General features: G+C 36.8%; 1 protein-coding gene and 1 long non-coding RNA gene across 2 annotated transcripts in view; one reads left to right on the top strand and one right to left on the bottom strand.

Annotated features, from left to right (window-relative positions):
• The window catches only part of LOC120419945 (uncharacterized), a 118646-nt gene that overhangs the window by 58858 nt on the left and 40663 nt on the right, over window positions 1-19125 (top strand). The gene's annotated exons all lie outside the window — the stretch shown is intronic.
• Window positions 354-1727, bottom strand: LOC120419922 (uncharacterized). The gene is made up of 2 exons (XM_039582791.2): window positions 747-1727; window positions 354-685 (listed from the first exon to the last, which is right to left on the bottom strand). Exons 1-2 carry the CDS (start codon window positions 1701-1703, stop codon window positions 641-643), a joined length of 1002 nt encoding a protein of 333 aa, XP_039438725.1. The 5' UTR covers window positions 1704-1727; the 3' UTR covers window positions 354-640.

The following is a 19125-nucleotide window of genomic DNA, read 5'->3' as shown; positions in this document are numbered from 1 at the left end:
CAAAGTGTGGATGCACCCAATCGCTCCCAAACTTTAGGGAGGCAACCATCAAAACATGTTCTGAAAAATCATGTTAATATTAAGAGCATTCCTAACACTCAACGCACTTTCTGTTAGTTCTCTCTTTCTAAACAACACCACTCTCCACGTTCAAAACCTACAACTCAGTGACTAGACGCTATTTTCCAACTACCCACCCTCTCTCACCGCCCCACTGGAAAATGTGCGTGCCAAGCCAGCACAAAGACACGCTACGGGAGCACTTCTGAGGAATAGCCGAAAACGCACCATTTCTCGTGTTGAAAGTGCAATTTTCACCCTCGATTGAGCCACGCTGCTACGCAGGGTTCTAATTTGAAGCGATTTGATCACTGTCGAGGAACGTTTTTGGGGGGAAAGCGAGCAAGGGGTTGGGGAACATTGATTCATCTTAAAGATCGCTTAATTAAGATAGAGAGTTTGGGTGTACAATAGAGGGTGGAAGCCCGACAAACTGAAGACTTGAGATTGATTGATTCGTTCATTTCGAGAGCAGTTTTGGTATTGTTCCATTGTCAGCAGCGATGGGGAAGATTCGAAGACTCATTTTCGGGACCGAGATTAATTTGGAAGAATAGGTTCCCTCCGGCTTCGGGGAGACTCATAGTTCATTAAATTTCTTCGTGTAGGCACGGATAGCGGCAATCTAGATGGAATATTTAATGAGAGTTATTCTTTCATTATAGAAATCTCGATCTAATCCGTACCCCCTCCACGGCGTCGTCATATTTCCGCAATAACGCTTCATTATCGATGAGTCGGCACTGTTTCTTGAGCTGGAGCCGCTCCTTCCGCAGCTGTTGCTTCCGCTTGAGCAGCCCGCACATGTAGACGCGATTCTCCCGGATGTCCCGATCCATCTCGTACTTGTCCTCGAGTTGGCCCAGGATTTTGTTCTGGAAGACGTACCACTTTTCGCGGATGTGCGACGCCATGCAGAGGTCACTCTCGTATCGGGATCGCGCTTTGGCCATTTGCTTTCGGGTTTCGTCGATCTTTTCGCCGGTGCGGTTGACCTCGACCTGCAGGTCGTGCAGATCCTCTAGCCGAATGTTCTGGATGCGCTGATCGAGTTCTGTGTTATGTTTGTTGAGTTGGTCTAGCACGCAGAACGAGACTATCAGCTTGCGACGCTTCTTGGAAAGATTCTCACGAACCAGGTCCATTTTGGCCAGAAGGGATTCCATTGGAGCAGAAGATTTGGTACGAGCGGATTTGTTCACGACCGTCGATCCAATCTTGAGCAGCTTCTCACGAGTCTGTTCCAGGGTTTTGCTTAACGATTCTACCATAGCTTTGTGCTGAGCTTCCACATGATGTAGTATTTCCGGAGGAACGGGTTTTTTGGATTGTTCCCGGACGACGAACTCTGCATCTATTTCTGTCTTGATCGAACTGAGCTTTCTTATGCTCTGGACAATCATCAACTCGCGCTGAAAGCTGGAAGTCCTCCTACGACGGTACAGCTGACTATCCAGTGAAGACTCCCGCAGTGACCGTGATCTGGCTAGCAGTGAGGACTGTTTCACATCTTCCTTAATCTCGAGGTCAGTCTTGGATGGGACCTCGGATGCTTCCTCGGCCTTTTCATCGCCAAATAGAGCTTTGTAGAAGTCGAAGTTTGCTTCCGAGTCCGGATCAGCTGCTTCCTTCAGGAGTGACATTGTTCACAAATGTTTGACACTGCCCACTAGATTACACAAGAAAACAAACAAAAAATTGCAGCAGCAATCACTAATCCAGATCAGCATACTTTGAAGCTCAAGTCGCTCCACAATTACTACTGCTGCGGCAAGCCCAAACAAGAATCCACTTGAACACCCAACTTTCCCCTCTTTGTCCGTCCCCGCCGGCACTACGAAAGAGGAAACCTTCCTTCTTCTGTGATGAAAAATGAGCCTTCTTGGAGAAGTGATCCCATGCACCGTCTTGTGGTCCGCTCTTCAACGGCTCTGACGAAAAAAAAGTCCATCTATTGGAACTCGGGATGTAAAAGGATTTCCCTTCGCTGCTGCAGCAGCACCCACCAGGACGATCCTCGCCGGGAACCCTTTTTGCATTCCGTAATGATGTAGTGTGTGCAAACTTGGCTTGGAAAGCCAATATACGAGCGTGCTTTCAATGGAGCTTGGCTTAGCCGATGGTGGTGCACTTCTTAGGGATGAGATTCAAGGGGAAAATTCTGCACTGTCGGCAAAAACTTTGCTTTTTTGCAATTTTAAATAAGTTTCTCAAGTAAATTATCTGATGATGAAGTTTGCCAAAGCAAGGTTTCTCCAGTACAAACTTAATAAACTTACCAAATTTAACATAAGATTATCCCAAATCTCAAGCAAAACCATATACCCTAGTGCAACTCTACACCAAGGACTCTCTTTCTAGCCCAATATGAAAGGAAAACAAATTTTTAATAAAGCTACTTGTCGACGAAAAAATCTCTGGCCAAAGGCAAAATCCGATTTCGGTCCCACCATCTAATCCCTTGGACCAGAGGAAGGAGAAAATCCCACCACATGCATTCCGATATGACGATATGAATATAGCGAGATTTTTTTTCTCTCTTCATAGGAGCGTGCACTAGAAGGAAGTAGTTTTCGGGCACTTGCTTTGAAGTCGTGGACTAGTTTCACGCGAAAGGATTACCGGAATGGAACTAGCCGGAAAGCCAGCTTAATTGGGATTTGAAGAACGCTGGTGGTGGTTTTTATTTGAAGGTCCTTTTGGCGATGTAATTGGTATAATCCAGGATAAATTAATGGTTAACGAAGGGATTGTAATGCTTCGTTGGAATATTTGGAATGTTTTTTTTTTTAGAATTTGGTTTTTGAAATTGATTGGGTTTTATTTTATATTAAATTTATTTTAAGAGCGAATTTTTCACCAATGTTTGCCCTGTAGGCCGCCATAGCGGCACTTTTTGGTCTCAATTTTGTCATATTCGAAATCCTCGGAAAATTTCACGTAAGTTTGAAGTATTGGAGTTGTAAATTTGATTGGAAAAAATGCCATTTGGAATGAATTCTAATATTTTTTTAACATTTTGTCGGATTAGAGGTACAGCATTTGACGTAGTGATCACAGAATAAACCAAATCTAACTTTTTTCAAAAATGTTTAATTTAATTATTTTTTAAAATCAAATTTACAACTCCAATACTTCAAACTTACGTGAAATTGTCCGAGGATTCCGAATATGACAAAATTGAGTACAAAAAGTGCCGCTATAACGGCCTACAAGGGAAAAACTAACTTTGTAAAATATTTGTTATAGAAAAATAAAAAAAAACTATGAGAAAAACTGTGATTGGCCAAAAAGTTAATACCGTAGGCTTACAGGCCATGAAATTACTTATCTTTTGACCTATGGGATTATGGATGTTGGAGGCTGTTGCAAAAAGATATTAAGGTTTAAAAAAAATCCATTTTTAACGGTAATTTGCAAAACTATGAGAAAAAGTCAAACCAATCCTTGATGTCTATGGCACATTTTGAAGTGCTTCAAAAGACCTTTCGAATGCATCTAAGAGAGTTGGAATTGAAGAAGTCCTACGGAAATGCGAGCAATTTTGAGATTTTTTATGCTTTTTCAACCTCAAACTTCAAAGCCCGTTTTACCCCACTTCCCTTTGTCGTAGAGGGCTCATATTTGGCATAAGTTTTTCTCATGTATAGAAAAACAAACGCTGAAGTTTCATCCAAATCGAAGCACCTCGATACGACGCCAGAACAAGCGGAGCAATATTTACAAATACTGCCTCTTAAGTTGCCATTTATGTCAAATGAAAGCTTCTACTGTATGATTTTTGGCTCGGACTAACAGTAACAGCTTCCACGATATGTTATTCTTTATCTATGAACACATCTTGACTAAATATGTTGTGTAATCTTCCATATCCGCTTGAACTTTCTTATATTCCAAAACCAAAACCAGATGACATTTTCCACAAATTCAAGTACTATGGGAAACAGCCCAGCTTCAATGAGGTCACGAGATGATACGCCTAATACACACTGGTACTAACTTCCAACGAACATATGTTTGCATTACGGCGCTTCTGATATGGTGAAATACCAGCCTGAACATCTAATCAAGCCTGGACCCTAACCAGTAGTTCCGGGCCTGCGATGACCAAAGGTTGATAATGATAATTGAAAGGACGAGAAAACTTTTTCCCATCCTGTTCAAGCCATTTCACTTGTGATGTGAACGTTGGATGATCGCAAAAATGGCTCAAGTCGTTTAGGTAAAGGTCGCAAATAAGACCTTTATGCCGTTAAGAAAACACTACTCCTTGATGTTTGTCCAGCAACGACACACCGTACGCAACGCTGTTGTACGCTTCAATTAGTCGAGATTGGGTGCGGGGCGGAAATGACCACCGAGGACGGAGAAGGAAAACTTTTCCGTTCCGGAAGATAACCGACCTCACACGTGTAGTGTTGCCTGCCTGCCTGAGGGGGGAGATGAAGATTTGGGGTGAAAGTGACGGTGCGTGCGAAAAGTCACCCTGTAATTGGTGATTGTTTGGAGTACACAACGTCTTTCTTCTCGAGGCTTGCAATTCTGTTTTTGCTGAAGTGTCTAATTGGATCAATTAGATTTCGAACCACCCTTGGGCAGGCTGGTAATGAAATCGAACTTAATCTGACTGTTATAGGCTAACGTAGTGGTTGGCGGAAATTGAGTGGACATGGCATTCAGTGGTCATTTGGTCACCGGAAGAGGGTGATCTTTTGATTAGGGAGATTTGGTGTTAAGAACCGTGGGAAAATATTTCTCACCTCATTTTGATTTTGATCGAATTCAATGATTCTTTCCGAATAAATTCGTTTTCGCCATTAAAATTATTCTTATCGTGTGCCAAAAGTTGACAAATCCCATTTCCACAAGGCTTCGTCCAAAGTTATTCTCAATTTACACTTTGAAAGCTGCCGTACTGCCGTTCGTTACCAGAGAAAAAACATTTCCATATATGTAATGTTTGCCACCAGCAGACGCGGGGACCATCCCCAACAACAACGGGGCAATTTTTATCACTAATGGAAATTCGCTTTCTCCGGGCTCATATATATGTACACCTCGTCGTGCACAAACACACACCCCACACTTGGCGAATCTCCCTGGCACCGAGAGGCCAGGCTGCCTGATCCAGTTCCCGGGGCACGAATGAATAATGATGTTGACAACCTACCACCCACTCCTCCCCCCCCCCACACTCACACGTCTTATAGGTTGATCTCGCGCCACTTTACCACCCCCATTCTCCCTCTTATTTTTCACAGCCTCTGGGAAAAACACCCTTACCCCTCCACACACACATGTGTGTGTGTTAGCGAGAGTCACTCATAATGTGCTCATATTTATGCTCAGCGAAACTCACTTCGAAAAAACTCCTTTTTTTCATTTTGCCGCACACATTTTTTCTTTTTTTTTATTCGTTGTTTGCCCGTTCCAAACGCCATGCACACTTGGTCGGCTTTTCCGGAAGTTTTTATCTTTTGGGGAACGATGTAAAATTTGAAATGTTTCTTAAGCTTTACAATTTCATCAAAATTTTAGACGCATTATAATTTAATAAAATAAATAATTTAATGCACAGTGTTTATAACAATTTAAAACCATTATTATTCGACTATTGTCCAAATAGTTTTGAACTAATTGATAGAAACAATTGCTATAAGAGATCTTCCGTTGTTTATTTATAGAATCAAAATAAACCATCCTTCAAAAATAAGAGCCCTCTGTAGAATTATAAGGATTTTCTATGTTTTCTACATCTTCAGCAAAAGCCTACAAAAACATCTAAAAAAGAACATACAAGCTTTTCTCCCCACCACTTTCAAAATTTTCTCTACAAATCAGGGAACAAAAAACAAATCATCGACGAAAATTGATTTTATTGTGGGAAAACTTGTAAAATCGAATTTAAGAGACTAGAATATGTGATTTTTAATCATGCATAATGATTTAAAAAATAAAAACCTTCTCAATCTGATTTTCAAATTTTGAATTTTGGGACCACAGATCAGTACAAATCTTACAAGTTAAAACAAATATGTTCGTAAATGCATTGTTATTTTGCAAATTTTAGATAGTAACATGACTGTAATGATGTAAAAATCATCTTGTGATACTATTTGTTTAAACATTTAAAAAATCAGGCATAAAATTTGAAGATAAGTTTTCATCTAGCTAATTTATTTTTAAAATTCTGCTTTCTTTATAAAAATATAAAGATCAATAAATTATAAAGAAATTTGAGACTTTGATGTAAATTGAAATTCTAAAATCTAGGATCAAAGTCAATGAAAAAAAAGATGCAAAATCACTAATCACATGAAATAGTAGTTTATGCAACAAGTTGCCAAAAGAAGTTTTTTTTCAGCACGAGTTGTACATTTATCCAACGAGATTTACCGAGTTGTATAAATACAACGAGTGCCGAAAAAATCAAGGTTTGCAACGAGTTGCTTACAATATTTTTTGCAATTCCGAAAAACGCTTCTTGAATGTAATTTTATGTAAAACATTCATGTATTTAGTCTATTCACCGATCAAAAAAAAAATTGAAAAATGTTACTTTTCGATACTAGTAGGCCGTTTCGTTTCTCCAGAAAGACAGGAAAAGTTGACAGTTTCACAGCGAAATTGCAAAATAGTAGTTTATGCAATAAGTTGCAAAAAGAGGATTTTTTCAGCACGAATCGTAAATTTATTCAACGAGGCTCACCGAGTTGGATAAATACGAAGAGTGCTGAAAAAATCAAGTTTTGCAACGAGTTCCATACAACATTTTTTGCAATTCCAAAAAACACACACTGAGTGAAATTTTATGTCAAATTTTCATGTATTTTGTCAATAAATCGTTTAAATCAAAAAATGTTGAAAAGTGTTACTTTTGAAAAGTGTTGCTATTCGATTCTGTTATTTTTGGTACAGAAAAGTAGGCTATTTCGTCGTTCAAGAATGACAGGAAAAGTAAGAAGTTTCACAACGGAATTGCAAAATATTTTTTTTAAATAACTTACAACAAGCAGATGCGTTTTACAATTTTTTTTTTTCATCCTAGAAATTTGTTTGCAATCAATCTGGTTCTTAAATATGTTGAACCAGCATCCGACTGTAAAACTCTTTAATAAAGAATAAAAAAAAAACTGGTTCTTGAAATTTTACCCAAAATAATTAGACCGTTTATAATTGTTTGCTTTTTTTAATTAATTTATAACCTTTAGGAAACTTTTCATAAAATTTCGAAATCATTGATAAATTCGATATTTTGCGTAAAAAATATGGTTTAAAATTCTCCAACAAATAAAAAAGTTTTCATGATTTCTCATCTTCGAAAAGCTCTCCTATGCTGCTGGATGGATCAATTGCGATTTTTTCATCAACGGCAGTAGCCCCACCAGAAGCAGTATTTCATCATTCGGCACCAGGGCAACAAAGGCTGGCAATGGAAGAAAAGCCAGGAGAAAAAAAAAAACGAAAAATCTGTCGCCTTCATATCTTATTATTTTACCACCCCCTCAGCTTCGTTTTCACACACAGCATCCTCCCTGTTCCATGTATGTGTGCGCCAACACTACACATGAGCTCGAGCAGCTTGGCTTTCCATTATAGGAGGGGGGGGTCATCCCAACCACCCAACCAAGTGGAGAAAACCCTCGGAACAACGAACCTTGTGAGAAAAAAGAACCGGGCGTCATCTACATTTCTTCCACTCTTTCTCGTGGAAAATCAGTCGAGTAGTGGGGTGGTTTTGGTGGGGGTAAACGCCATTTTATTATGAATCTCCACCCCCACTTGGAGTCCCCACATTAGAGGGACCTCAATATGGGAAGTCAACAGGACAACAGGATCAAGTAAGTTTGCTTTTTAATTTAAAATTATTTTTTTGTTAGCAATATCTTGTTTGTCAAATGCTCAATGAGTCTAAAAATCAAACAGAAAAGCTTTCTCCACAGTTACCCTACACAGCAAAAAATCCGATGGTAAAATCGCATGCAAAAGCATGCACATCACCTTCGTCAAAATAAACACTTAATATTACACACTGCATGTACAATTTTTGCAAACACAAAAAAAAAGTTGCAACCGACGGGATCCAAACCCAGCACCAACAGTAAGGACTGGCGCCTTAGCCCACTCGGCCATCAGACCGATTAAAAGCTGTAAGGATAAACGCATATATGAGCTTGACATTTCGGTTAAGTAGGTTTCCCATACTGATGGGCTACATATTTCAGGGTGTAATATTACACAGAATTTCATAAAATAATGCAAAGTTTATTTTACACCCAGGCCTTTTACACGCAGCTGGATTACTACTTTTTTAGCTGTGTAGTTTACTGATATTAGGTCCACCCCACCAATGGTAAACATCGTCGTTTGTTCTCCAAGCGACACAAGATCCCAACATCTTGGTGCTCCTCTACACACATTCGCCTCTTTCGCCACCCACTCCCTCCCAGTCCAAACTTCTTCCAGCAGAAAAAAAACTCCGAGACACATCCCCACACGGTGAAGCTAAATTTAAATTAAATTCACATATACATATTAAGCGTGTTCTCGTTTCTTTCACATTTTCCACCCTCCCCCCTTCCCAGAGGGAACGGAGAGTCAATATACATACACGCTTATGAGAAAGGAAGGATGCTGTTTTTTAACGGTGTGTATGCCTTGCCTATGTACTTCCATCGTGCCGTAAGGAGTCGTTGGTCCTGCTGCTGGGAGGACGCACAGCAGTGGGCGAGGGTGGGAAAGCTCATATGTGAACTTTACATGAGATCGTGTTTGTTCCTCCACTTCCAGGGGTTTTAACTTTTTATTTTTTCGCAGTTTTTTTTTTTGCATAATAACCTATAGATTTCAATTACGGTTAACTTTTTAATGTAAGTTTAATATTGTTTGAACATTAATATATGAAACTGAATTGAATTTATGCAACTTCAATTAATAACAAAATGTTGAACAAAAAAAAACAATTAAACCAGAAAAAAACTGATGATATTGTTATTTTACTATGAGACATTTTTCCCATTGCTGTCAATTCATTGCTTTAAGATTATTGGATCTTATTCTTCATCAGTTTTCTTCACTCGCTCGTTTGAGTGTCACAGTAAAGGAGCATGGCTCCTGTCACCACCAGCAGAGTCGCATCATCATCGTTGTCATCAGTGTTATTGTCGTTTGTGGTTTGATTTTTGACAGAACAGGTTTTGAGTGGTGGAATTATCTCTTTTTATGTTAAAATTTTCCCTTATACTAGAATAATAATGTTTTTACACCATGATTTTGTATATTTTAAAAATTGATTAATTGGTTAAATTATATCATATTTTGAGAGTATCAGTGTTATAAAACAAATGAATTGTTAAAATTTTGGAAAAGCCACATTCACGTGTGATTCATCTGCTAATAAATGATAAATATGACAATTTTTTTCAAATACTTTGTACCACTAAATAAAAAAAAGAACAATATTTCACAAATGACGTAAAATATGTCATACAAGGAATCAAGGAATAATATCAAGGAAAAGAAAATTTTTGGTGACAAATCGTATATTCTGGAATATTGAAACTCATTCTTGAATCAACAAGATTAGAACAAGTTAGAACGATGATTTTTTTTATTGCAATGTGCTGCTTATTTTCAATAGAGGGATGATTCAAATGAGAGAATGTTCAAATATTTTTAAAACTCAAAATTGATTGCGTTATTTTTTCATATGAAGTTTTATCCGCTAGTAAAATTTAATCATAGCTGTAAGCACACTACCTGTAAAGGCTAATGAGTTTATCTCAGTTGAAAGGTTCTCCAACACTTAGAACTTCTGAATTTTATAATTGAAATTCGAATAAAACAATTTCCATTCATAAACAAAATCAAACAGGATTCTCGCTTAACAAACATCCATTACTTTGCAACTGCAAACATTCTCTCTCCACTTTCATTACGACCTGTCCTTTGATTTTACAGCCCCGATTGCGGAACACGTAATTTACGGAAAAAACACGTTCCGTCCAGCCAGGATTGTAAAGCTTTTCCTCGCCGAGTCCGTGCGCCCCCACGTGGACGGCACAAAATCAATTCAATAAATATAATTAGTTTTCCATTGAAACGAACCACCCCCACCGCCTGGAGCAGCCCCCCGGCGACGAACGATGGCGTCGAGGACAGGGAAAATTACATTAATTGACTTCTGGAGCCCCCTCATTAAAATTAAATACCGATTACGTGCTCACTGCAGCCATTACCAGTAAAAGTACGGGGTATTTTTTTTTGTTCCATGTACACATAAAGAAGCACTCAATGGAAAGTACACACGTGGGCGGGTAGATACAAATTAAAAAAAAAACGCGGTACATCACATTTACTTCTCTTTTGAGGCCACGTGAAGTGGGGGTAGAAAATGAAATTCGTTCTCATTACTGCAACATTTCACTCATTTCCGATCAACCCAGCACGTACATAAATCACACCTTTTGCAGAAAAATGCTCATATTCCCCCCGCCGTTTAGATTGGAACTGTTATTAAACTGTCTATTTTCAGAATGAATCCTCCCACAGAAGGTTAGCGGAGAGGATTCAGGGGGAGAATTGCAATCGATTTCTGTAGAAGGGTGTGGATTGTAACATTTACTGAGCTGCACATTTCTAACTGGCAACAACAACAATGTTTACTATTCATTACCACGCGAAGGTGAAACGGTTTTTTTTTTGCAGAGGAGGTGATTGACGGCCGGTTGTTCTATTTTCCACAGCAATTCGATTGGTTGTGCAGTTTTATGCAGGATCTAAGCACTGTTGGAAATTGAGTTATCAATAAGTTGTTTTGATCAGTTCCAAATCGATAACTGCATTATAATTGTTTTTTTTCGAAACATAATATTTCTTAAAAATCAGATGTGTGTAAAGCGTCCAATTTCCCGTCCCGGGAATTCCCGGGATTTCCCGGATAAAAATATTGCCCGTTTCCCGGGAAATTTGTAAATTTCCCGGGAATTCCCGAAATACAAGCAAAAGTATTTTCCTACCTTTTTGGCACCAATGTTTTGAAATTATACAAAAAATAATAATTGTAGAGCCTGATTTGATTTTATTTATTTCCATCTACTGTTCATATTGAACTAATCAGCTTGTCTGTAAATTTCATGTCAAGGTTTAATTCAGATAATATTTATTTCCATCACTAGGAATATTGTTTGCTTATCTGTTGGACCACAAAACTTTCGCTGTTATGGAATGAATATAAACTATTTTATTTTTGACAACCTTTTTAATTTTTTTTTTGTAATATCATTTGAAAATAAGATATTTACATCTTCCGGCCAAGATCAACATTGAGATTTGTTTGACTTTTTTTACCTTGAACAAGTTGGATGGAAATTGCACTGATATAATTAATTTTTTTAATATGGTTTGTGTGAGAAAAAATTGTTTCTAAGTATTCGAGAAATTACAGATTGAAGTTATAAATTTATAAAGCACGTGAGCTACCAAGGGCTTAAGAGGGTTATATTTGAAAAAATATCGTTGAATTTCAACCACTTTTAAATGCTCAAAATTATTTTCATCTAATAAATTTATTGGGCTGAATACCATATAGCTAAAATCATATCATAAAACCATGAAAAAATAATTAAAAAACAACTTCGTATCATATGAAATTTACCCAAAGAATGCAACTATATTTCAAAAACTCGCTCCAAATATTTGAAAACTTTGAGTTGTGATTTCATGAAATAGTGTTTCAAGTTAAAAAGCCCTAGAAATTAGATTTTTAAGGCAAATTCATTTTTTTGTTTTTTTTTTTTAATTTAAACTTTATGGTCACTGAGACAAATTTAAAAGCAATTTTATGGTTGTGGAGCATACATTTTCACTATCCAAACACTTTGATTTCAAAAAATCCTTCTGAACAAAAATACTGATATTATTTTTTTTTATTTGGGACGATTTGTAAGATTTAAAAAATAAGAAAGTTTATATATTTTCTCAAAGTCTCATGATTTTTTACAAGCAGTCAAGCCATTAATTGATCCTCACACTCATTTTGACCATAAAAGTTGTTGTTCTATACAATTTCGTTGCAGAAGATTAATCAGAAACAGGATTAGAATAATTTTCGTTAAATTTCAAATTTCCCGGGAATTCCCGGGATTTCCCGGGAAATTTGCTGAAAATTTCCCATTTCCCGGAAATTTTGTAACCCCGGGAAATTGGACGCTCTAGTTACGGAAATTGCTTTCCGCATAACTGATCGACGCCACCAACAGCCAACAACAGTAACCCAAACTGCGAACAAAGCTAAACTTCGTTTACCTCGCCGCGATTAAAGCAAGTAGCTCGATTAATGCTCAGTAAGCAAAACCTCAGTACCTCATGTGTGAGGCTCTGGGGGACTTTTGGATTACAATAAAATCAGAACATTTTCGACAGTCGTACCGATTAATTTCGTGAAATTTCCTTTCGATCATGGACGTTTGGAGCTGGCTATTACAAGACAATAAAATTCCATAGGAGTAGATAAAAAACATTGAGCAATCTGAGATCGCTATTCGGAGCATCGATAGCATTTTGTAAAAATTTCTTAGAACATAAACGTATTTTTATTTTGAAGGTAAAAGATTTTAAATTGGTTAATTCATGATATAAATTTTGTTCTTTAAAATCAGGCCTTTTAACAGTATTACAGATTTTTCCTGAGTTCCGGGAAATTTTCACAAGATGTTATGGTTTTGTTAAATGGAAATGTTAAATTTTATGGAAGCGTTTTTTTTTATTTTAAAGATGTGGCTATAGATTATATTTTTGCTTCACAATTTTTAAGTGAATTTATTAAATGGAGGGTTGAGTACTATTATGAATAATTGTATTTAGTTTCAAAAGCCAGAGTTGAGTAAATGCGACTCCGACTCCGGATTCTGAAAATTTAGTGACTTCGACTCTGCCTCCGATTCTAGCTCTCGCAAAAAAAAAATGACTCTACCGAATTTAACTCCACAGCCCTGCTTACAGTCCCCTTATCAAAGAAGCCAACTATTCCGAACTGTCCACAACCAGAGAGAGGGTTCCGCACGACTGCCCGGAGCAAACTTCGCACTCTAGTCTATTTTGGCCAACATATGTTTCGTGGGCGTTTTCGGGTCAATCCTAAGATGAAGGACATTCCTCCAGACACCAACAACGCTTTCTTTGGAATTTGATCACCATCATCTTCGCTAGCGAGACTCTGTGTCCAAGAATGATTACAAGGGACAACGCCAAGGACGACGTGGTCAAGCATGAGAAAATGCTTCCTTCTAATTATCTCATAACAAGTAATTTATGGCAAACGCACAAGAAGCCTCAAACTGGACATAATCACCAGGACATTAAATCTCTCAACACGCACTTCCCACCATACGGCCTAAGGACATTATGGCTTGGTGGTTTTGGGTGGGTAGGGGCAACATCAACAACAATATCAATAATGAGGATGTGATGGGGTGGTTGTTTATTGCAGGACGACGTGCTATAGATAAGGCGACAGATAAGCGGCTCATGCGTCTCATTTGCGACCACCCCCGGCCCCACGTTTTTCCTCCCGACGTACGTCCATGCTAATGGGAACATATGTTTTCCCGGCACACCACGCCACGGATGGGTTGGGTGGCCAGTTTTTGCTACCGGCTGGCCGCCCCGACTAAATGATTTATCGATTCTGAAGTGATTTAATTAAGTTGTCGTTGTCGTAATAATGGACGTGTTTTTGCTTCTTATCGCGTGTGGTGGTGAGTCTGTGTGTGAGTCAGTCGACGGGGTGACAGGAAAAACGAGGAAAATCTAGCATTGAGAAGGGGTTATGTGGGGGGTGAACGTTTAATTGGAGCAATTTGTGGATGGAAAACACGGACGATTTGTGGTTAATAATGGGTGACATAATGACGGAAAATTATGGACTAGAAATCGATCGATCTACCGTATGGACGTTATTAAACAGGGAAAATGAGTGTGCTTCATTTGTTTGTGACTTGTTAAACATGAGGATTTCATTTTTTCTGGAACACTTTTGTGCTGGCGTGTTGTCACATTTGTATAGAAATGACTGATTCGGAAGATGACAATTTAAATGTGAGCGATTTAGTTCGGTAAAGAGCAATTCTCTACGAAATCGGTCTTTTTTCTTCAATTTTAATTTTTGTATTTTTTAATCCGGCTGAAACTTTTTTGGTGCCTTCGGTATGCCCAAAGAAGCCATTTTGCATCATTAGTTTGTCCATATAATTTTCCATACAAATTCGGCAGCTGTCCATACAAAAATGATGTATGAAAATTCAAAAATCTGTATCTTTTGAAGGAATTTTTTGATCGATTTGGTGTCTTCGGCAAAGTTGTAGGTATGGATACGGACTACACTGGAAAAAAATAATACACGGTAAAAAAAATTTGGTGATTTTTTTATTTAACTTTTTATCACTAAAACTTGATTTACAAAAAAACACTATTTTTAATTTTTTTTATTTTTTGATATGTTTTAGAAGGCATAAAATGCCAACTTTTCAGAAATTTCCAGGTTGTGCAAAAAATCACTGACCGAGTTATGAATTTTTTAATCAATACTGATTTTTTCAAAAAATCGAAATTTTGGTCGTAAAAATTTTTCAACTTCATTTTTCGATGTAAAATCAAATTTGCAATCAAAAAGTACTTTACTGAAATTTTGATAAAGTGCACCGTTTTCAAGTTATAGCCATATTTAAGTGACTTTTTTGAAAATAGTCGCAGTTTTTCATTTTTTTAAATTAGTGCACATGTTTGCCCAGTTTTGAAAAAAATATTTTTGAAAAGCTGAGAAAATTCTCTATATTTTGCTTATTCGGACTATGTTGATACGACCTTTAGTTGCTGAGATATTGCAATGCAAAGGTTTAAAAACAGGAAAATTGATGTTTTCTAAGTTTCACCCAAACAACCCACCATTTTCTATCGTCAATATCTCAGCAACTAATGGTCCGATTTTCAATGTTAATATATGAAACAATTGTGAAATTTTCCGATCTTTTCGAAAAAAATATTTTTGGAATTTTCAAATCAAGACAAACATTTTAAAAGGGCGTAATATTGAATGTTTGGCCTTTGTGAAATGTTAGTCTTGATTTGAAAATTCCAAAAATATTTTTTTCGAAGAGATCGGAAAATTTCACAAATGTTTCATATATTAACATTGAAAATCGGACCATTAGTTGCTGAGATATTGACGATAGAAAATGGTGGGTTGTTTGGGTGAAACTTAGAAAACATCAATTTTCCTGTTTTTAAACCTTTGCATTGCAATATCTCAGCAACTAAAGGTCGTATCAACAAAGTCCAAATAAGCAAAATATAGAGAATTTTCTCAGCTTTTCAAAAATATTTTTTTCAAAACTGGGCAAACATGTGCACTAATTTAAAAAAATGAAAAACTGCGACTATTTTCAAAAAAGTCACTTAAATATGGCTATAACTTGAAAACGGTGCACTTTATCAAAATTTCAGTAAAGTACTTTTTGATTGCAAATTTGATTTTACATCGAAAAATGAAGTTGAAAAATTTTTACGACCAAAATTTCGATTTTTTGAAAAAATCAGTATTGATTAAAAAATTCATAACTCGGTCAGTGATTTTTTGCACAACCTGGAAATTTCTGAAAAGTTGGCATTTTATGCCTTCTAAAACATATCAAAAAATAAAAAAAATTAAAAATAGTGTTTTTTTGTAAATCAAGTTTTAGTGATAAAAAGTTAAATAAAAAAATCACCAAATTTTTTTTACCGTGTATTATTTTTTTCCAGTGTAGTCCGTATCCATACCTACAACTTTGCCGAAGACACCAAATCGATCAAAAAATTCCTTCAAAAGATACAGATTTTTGAATTTTCATACATCATTTTTGTATGGACAGCTGCCGAATTTGTATGGAAAATTATATGGACAAACTAATGATGCAAAATGGCTTCTTTGGGCATACCGAAGGCACCAAAAAAGTTTCAGTCGGATTAAAAAATACAAAAAAAAATCGAATGACCGAAATCCTAGAGAACTGCTCTAAATGAAGATTGTCATGAGATCATTAAATTTTATTGGTAGGAGTTCTCACAATTTCTTATTTGTGCCGCAAATTTTCGCTTGGTATTTTTTCCACATTTAGAAACATATTAGTGTATATTAGCCAGGTTACTTGATTGAATTTGTTGAGAGGTTCGTTGGAATTGGCTTACAGTATTTTTAATCTATACTCTAAAACGCATATCAAGCTTCAATTCACAGCATTGAAATTTAGATTTCTAAAAATTTATAAATACCGTCAGCGGCGGTGACATTGGGTCTGGGGGGTGAGATTGGGTCAATGTATTTTTTTCGAATTTTACCATTTCTCAGGTTCTTCTCAATGAAACTAAATTCTGTTAAAAGGGTTGTGTAGAGGACATCTTAAGATGACATCGCTGAAGAACTCTCGTGCCTAGAACAAATCCTGTTATTTTGGCAGCTGAGCAACTCTCTACGAAATCGGCCGATTTCGACCATTTTTATTTTTTGTATTTTTTTATTTGACTCAAACTTTGTGGGGGCCTTCCCTATGACCAAATAAGCTATTTTGCGTCATTGGTTCACCCATACAAGTCTCCATACAATTTTGGCTGCTGTCCATACAAAAATGGTATGTAAATATTCAAACAGCTGTAACTTTTGAGTGAATTTTCTGATCAATTTGGTGTCTTCGGCAAAGTTGTAGGTATTGTTGAGGACTTTTGAGAAAAAAAACAGGTACACGGAAAAAAATTTGCATATTTTTTATCAACTTTTTTTTCACTAAAACTCAATTTCCCAAAATACGTATTTTTTGATTTTCGAGATTTTTTGATATGTTTTAGGGGACAAAAATCCGCAACTTTTGAGCCATAGAGAAACATGGTCAAAAAATCTGCCGCCGAGTTATGAATTTTAAAAAAATAGTGATTTTTGGAAAAAATCGAAGTTTTATGCAAAAATAAGTTTGACATTACTTTTTAATGCAAAATTGAATTTGTACAGATTTTTTGATTAAGGGCTCCGTTTTCAAGATATAGCCACCGAAAGTTTGATTTTAGCGAAATATTTGCAGTTTTTCAATTTTTAAAAATAGTGACCATGAGTGACCATTTCTAAAAATATTTTTTTTGAAAAGTTCATAAAATTTGCTATAAAATTGTCTAAGAGACAATGAAGATTGGACCTCTGGTTGCTGAGATACAGCGGCTTAAAGAAAAAGAAACACGAAAATTGAAGTTTTCTAAGTCTCACCCAAACAGCCCACCATTTTCTAATGACGATATCTCAGCAATTAATGGTCCGATTTTCAATGTTGATACATGAAACATTCGTGAAATTTTCCGATCTTTTCGAAAAAAATATTTTGATTTTTTTTAAATCTAGTTTAAATGGGCGTTATATTCAATATTTGGCCCTTTTAAAATGTTAGTCTTGATTTAAAAATTTTCAAAATATTTTTTTCGAAAGGATCGGAAAATTTCACGAATGTTTCATGTATTAACATTGAAAATCGGACCATTAATTGCTGAGATATCGTCATTAGAAAATGGTGGGCTGTTTGGGTGAGACTTAGAAAACTTCAATTTTCGTGTTTCTTTTGCCTTCTTCACTGAGGTAAGGCTATAATCCTGCTCTAAAATTGAACTTTTTATTAAAAGCTCGAAAACCCACCTTGATGTATACATATCGACTCAGAATCGAAAACTGAACAAATGTCTGTGTGTATGTGTGTGTGTATGTGTGTGTGTATGTGTGTGTGTATGTGACCAATAATGTCACTCAGTTTTCTCAGCACTGGCTGAACCGATTTTGACCAAACCAGTCGCATTCGACTTGGTTCAGGGTCCCATACGGTGCTATTGAATTGTTTGAAGTTTCGATAAGTAGTTCAAAAGTTATGTATAAAAATGTGTTTTCGCATATTTTCGGAAGATGAATAAATGGCAGTAAACTGAACCAAACATCATCATGTTATACATCGTTATTTAGGTAATTGAAAGACCTTTCCAACGAGTCCACAACATTGAAGATCTGGCAACCCTGTCTCGAGTTATAACCACTTAAGTGATATTTATGTACTTTTTTGTAGCCGGATCTCATTTAAATGTGTGTAAACAATGTCCGGATCCATCATCCGACCCATCGTTGGTTAGGTAATCGAAAGAACTTTCCAACGATTCTACAACATTGAAGATCTGGCAACGCTGTCTCGAGTTATAGCCACTTAAGTGATATTTATGTACTTTTTTTGTAGCCGGATCTCATTTAAATGTATGTAAACAATGTCCGTATCCATCATCCGACCCATCGTTGATTAGGTAATCGAGAGACCTTTCTAACGAGTCCACAACATTGAAGATCTGGCAACCCTGTCTCGAGTTCTGACCACTTAAGTGATATTTATGTACTTTTTAGAAGCCGGATCTCACTTAAATGTATGCAAACGATGTCCAGATCCATCATCCGACCCATCGTTGGTTAGGTAATCGAAAGACCTTTCCAACGAGTCTAAAACATTGAAGATCTGGCAACCCTGTCTCGAGTTCTGACCACTTTAGTGATATTTATGTACTTTTTTGTAGCCGGATCTCACTTAAATGTATGTAAACAATGTCCGGATCCATCATCCGACCCAGCGTTGGTTAGGTAATCGAAAGACCTTTCCAACGAGTCTAAAACATTGAAGATCTGGCAACCCTGCCTCGAGTTCTGACCACTTTAGTGATATTGATGTACTTTTTTGTAGCCGGATCTCACTTAAATGTATGTAAACAATGTCCGGATCCATCATCCGACCCATCTTTGGTTAGGTAATTAAATGACCTTTCCAACGAGTCTTAAACATTGAAGATCTGGCAACCCTGTCTCGAGTTCTGACCACCTAATTGATATTTATGTACTTTTTTTGTAGCCGGATCTCACTTAAATGTATGTAAACAATGTCCGGATCCATCATCCGACCCATCGTTGGTTAGGTAATCGAAAGACCTATCCAACGAGTCCACAACATTGAAGATCTGGCAACCCTG

The sequence above is a fragment of the Culex pipiens genome, chromosome 2 (assembly GCF_016801865.2).
Source record: "Culex pipiens pallens isolate TS chromosome 2, TS_CPP_V2, whole genome shotgun sequence".
NCBI lineage: Eukaryota > Metazoa > Arthropoda > Insecta > Diptera > Culicidae > Culex > Culex pipiens.
The sequence above is the reverse complement of the archived record's forward strand: the minus strand, read 5'-3'. Positions and strand labels throughout refer to the sequence as shown.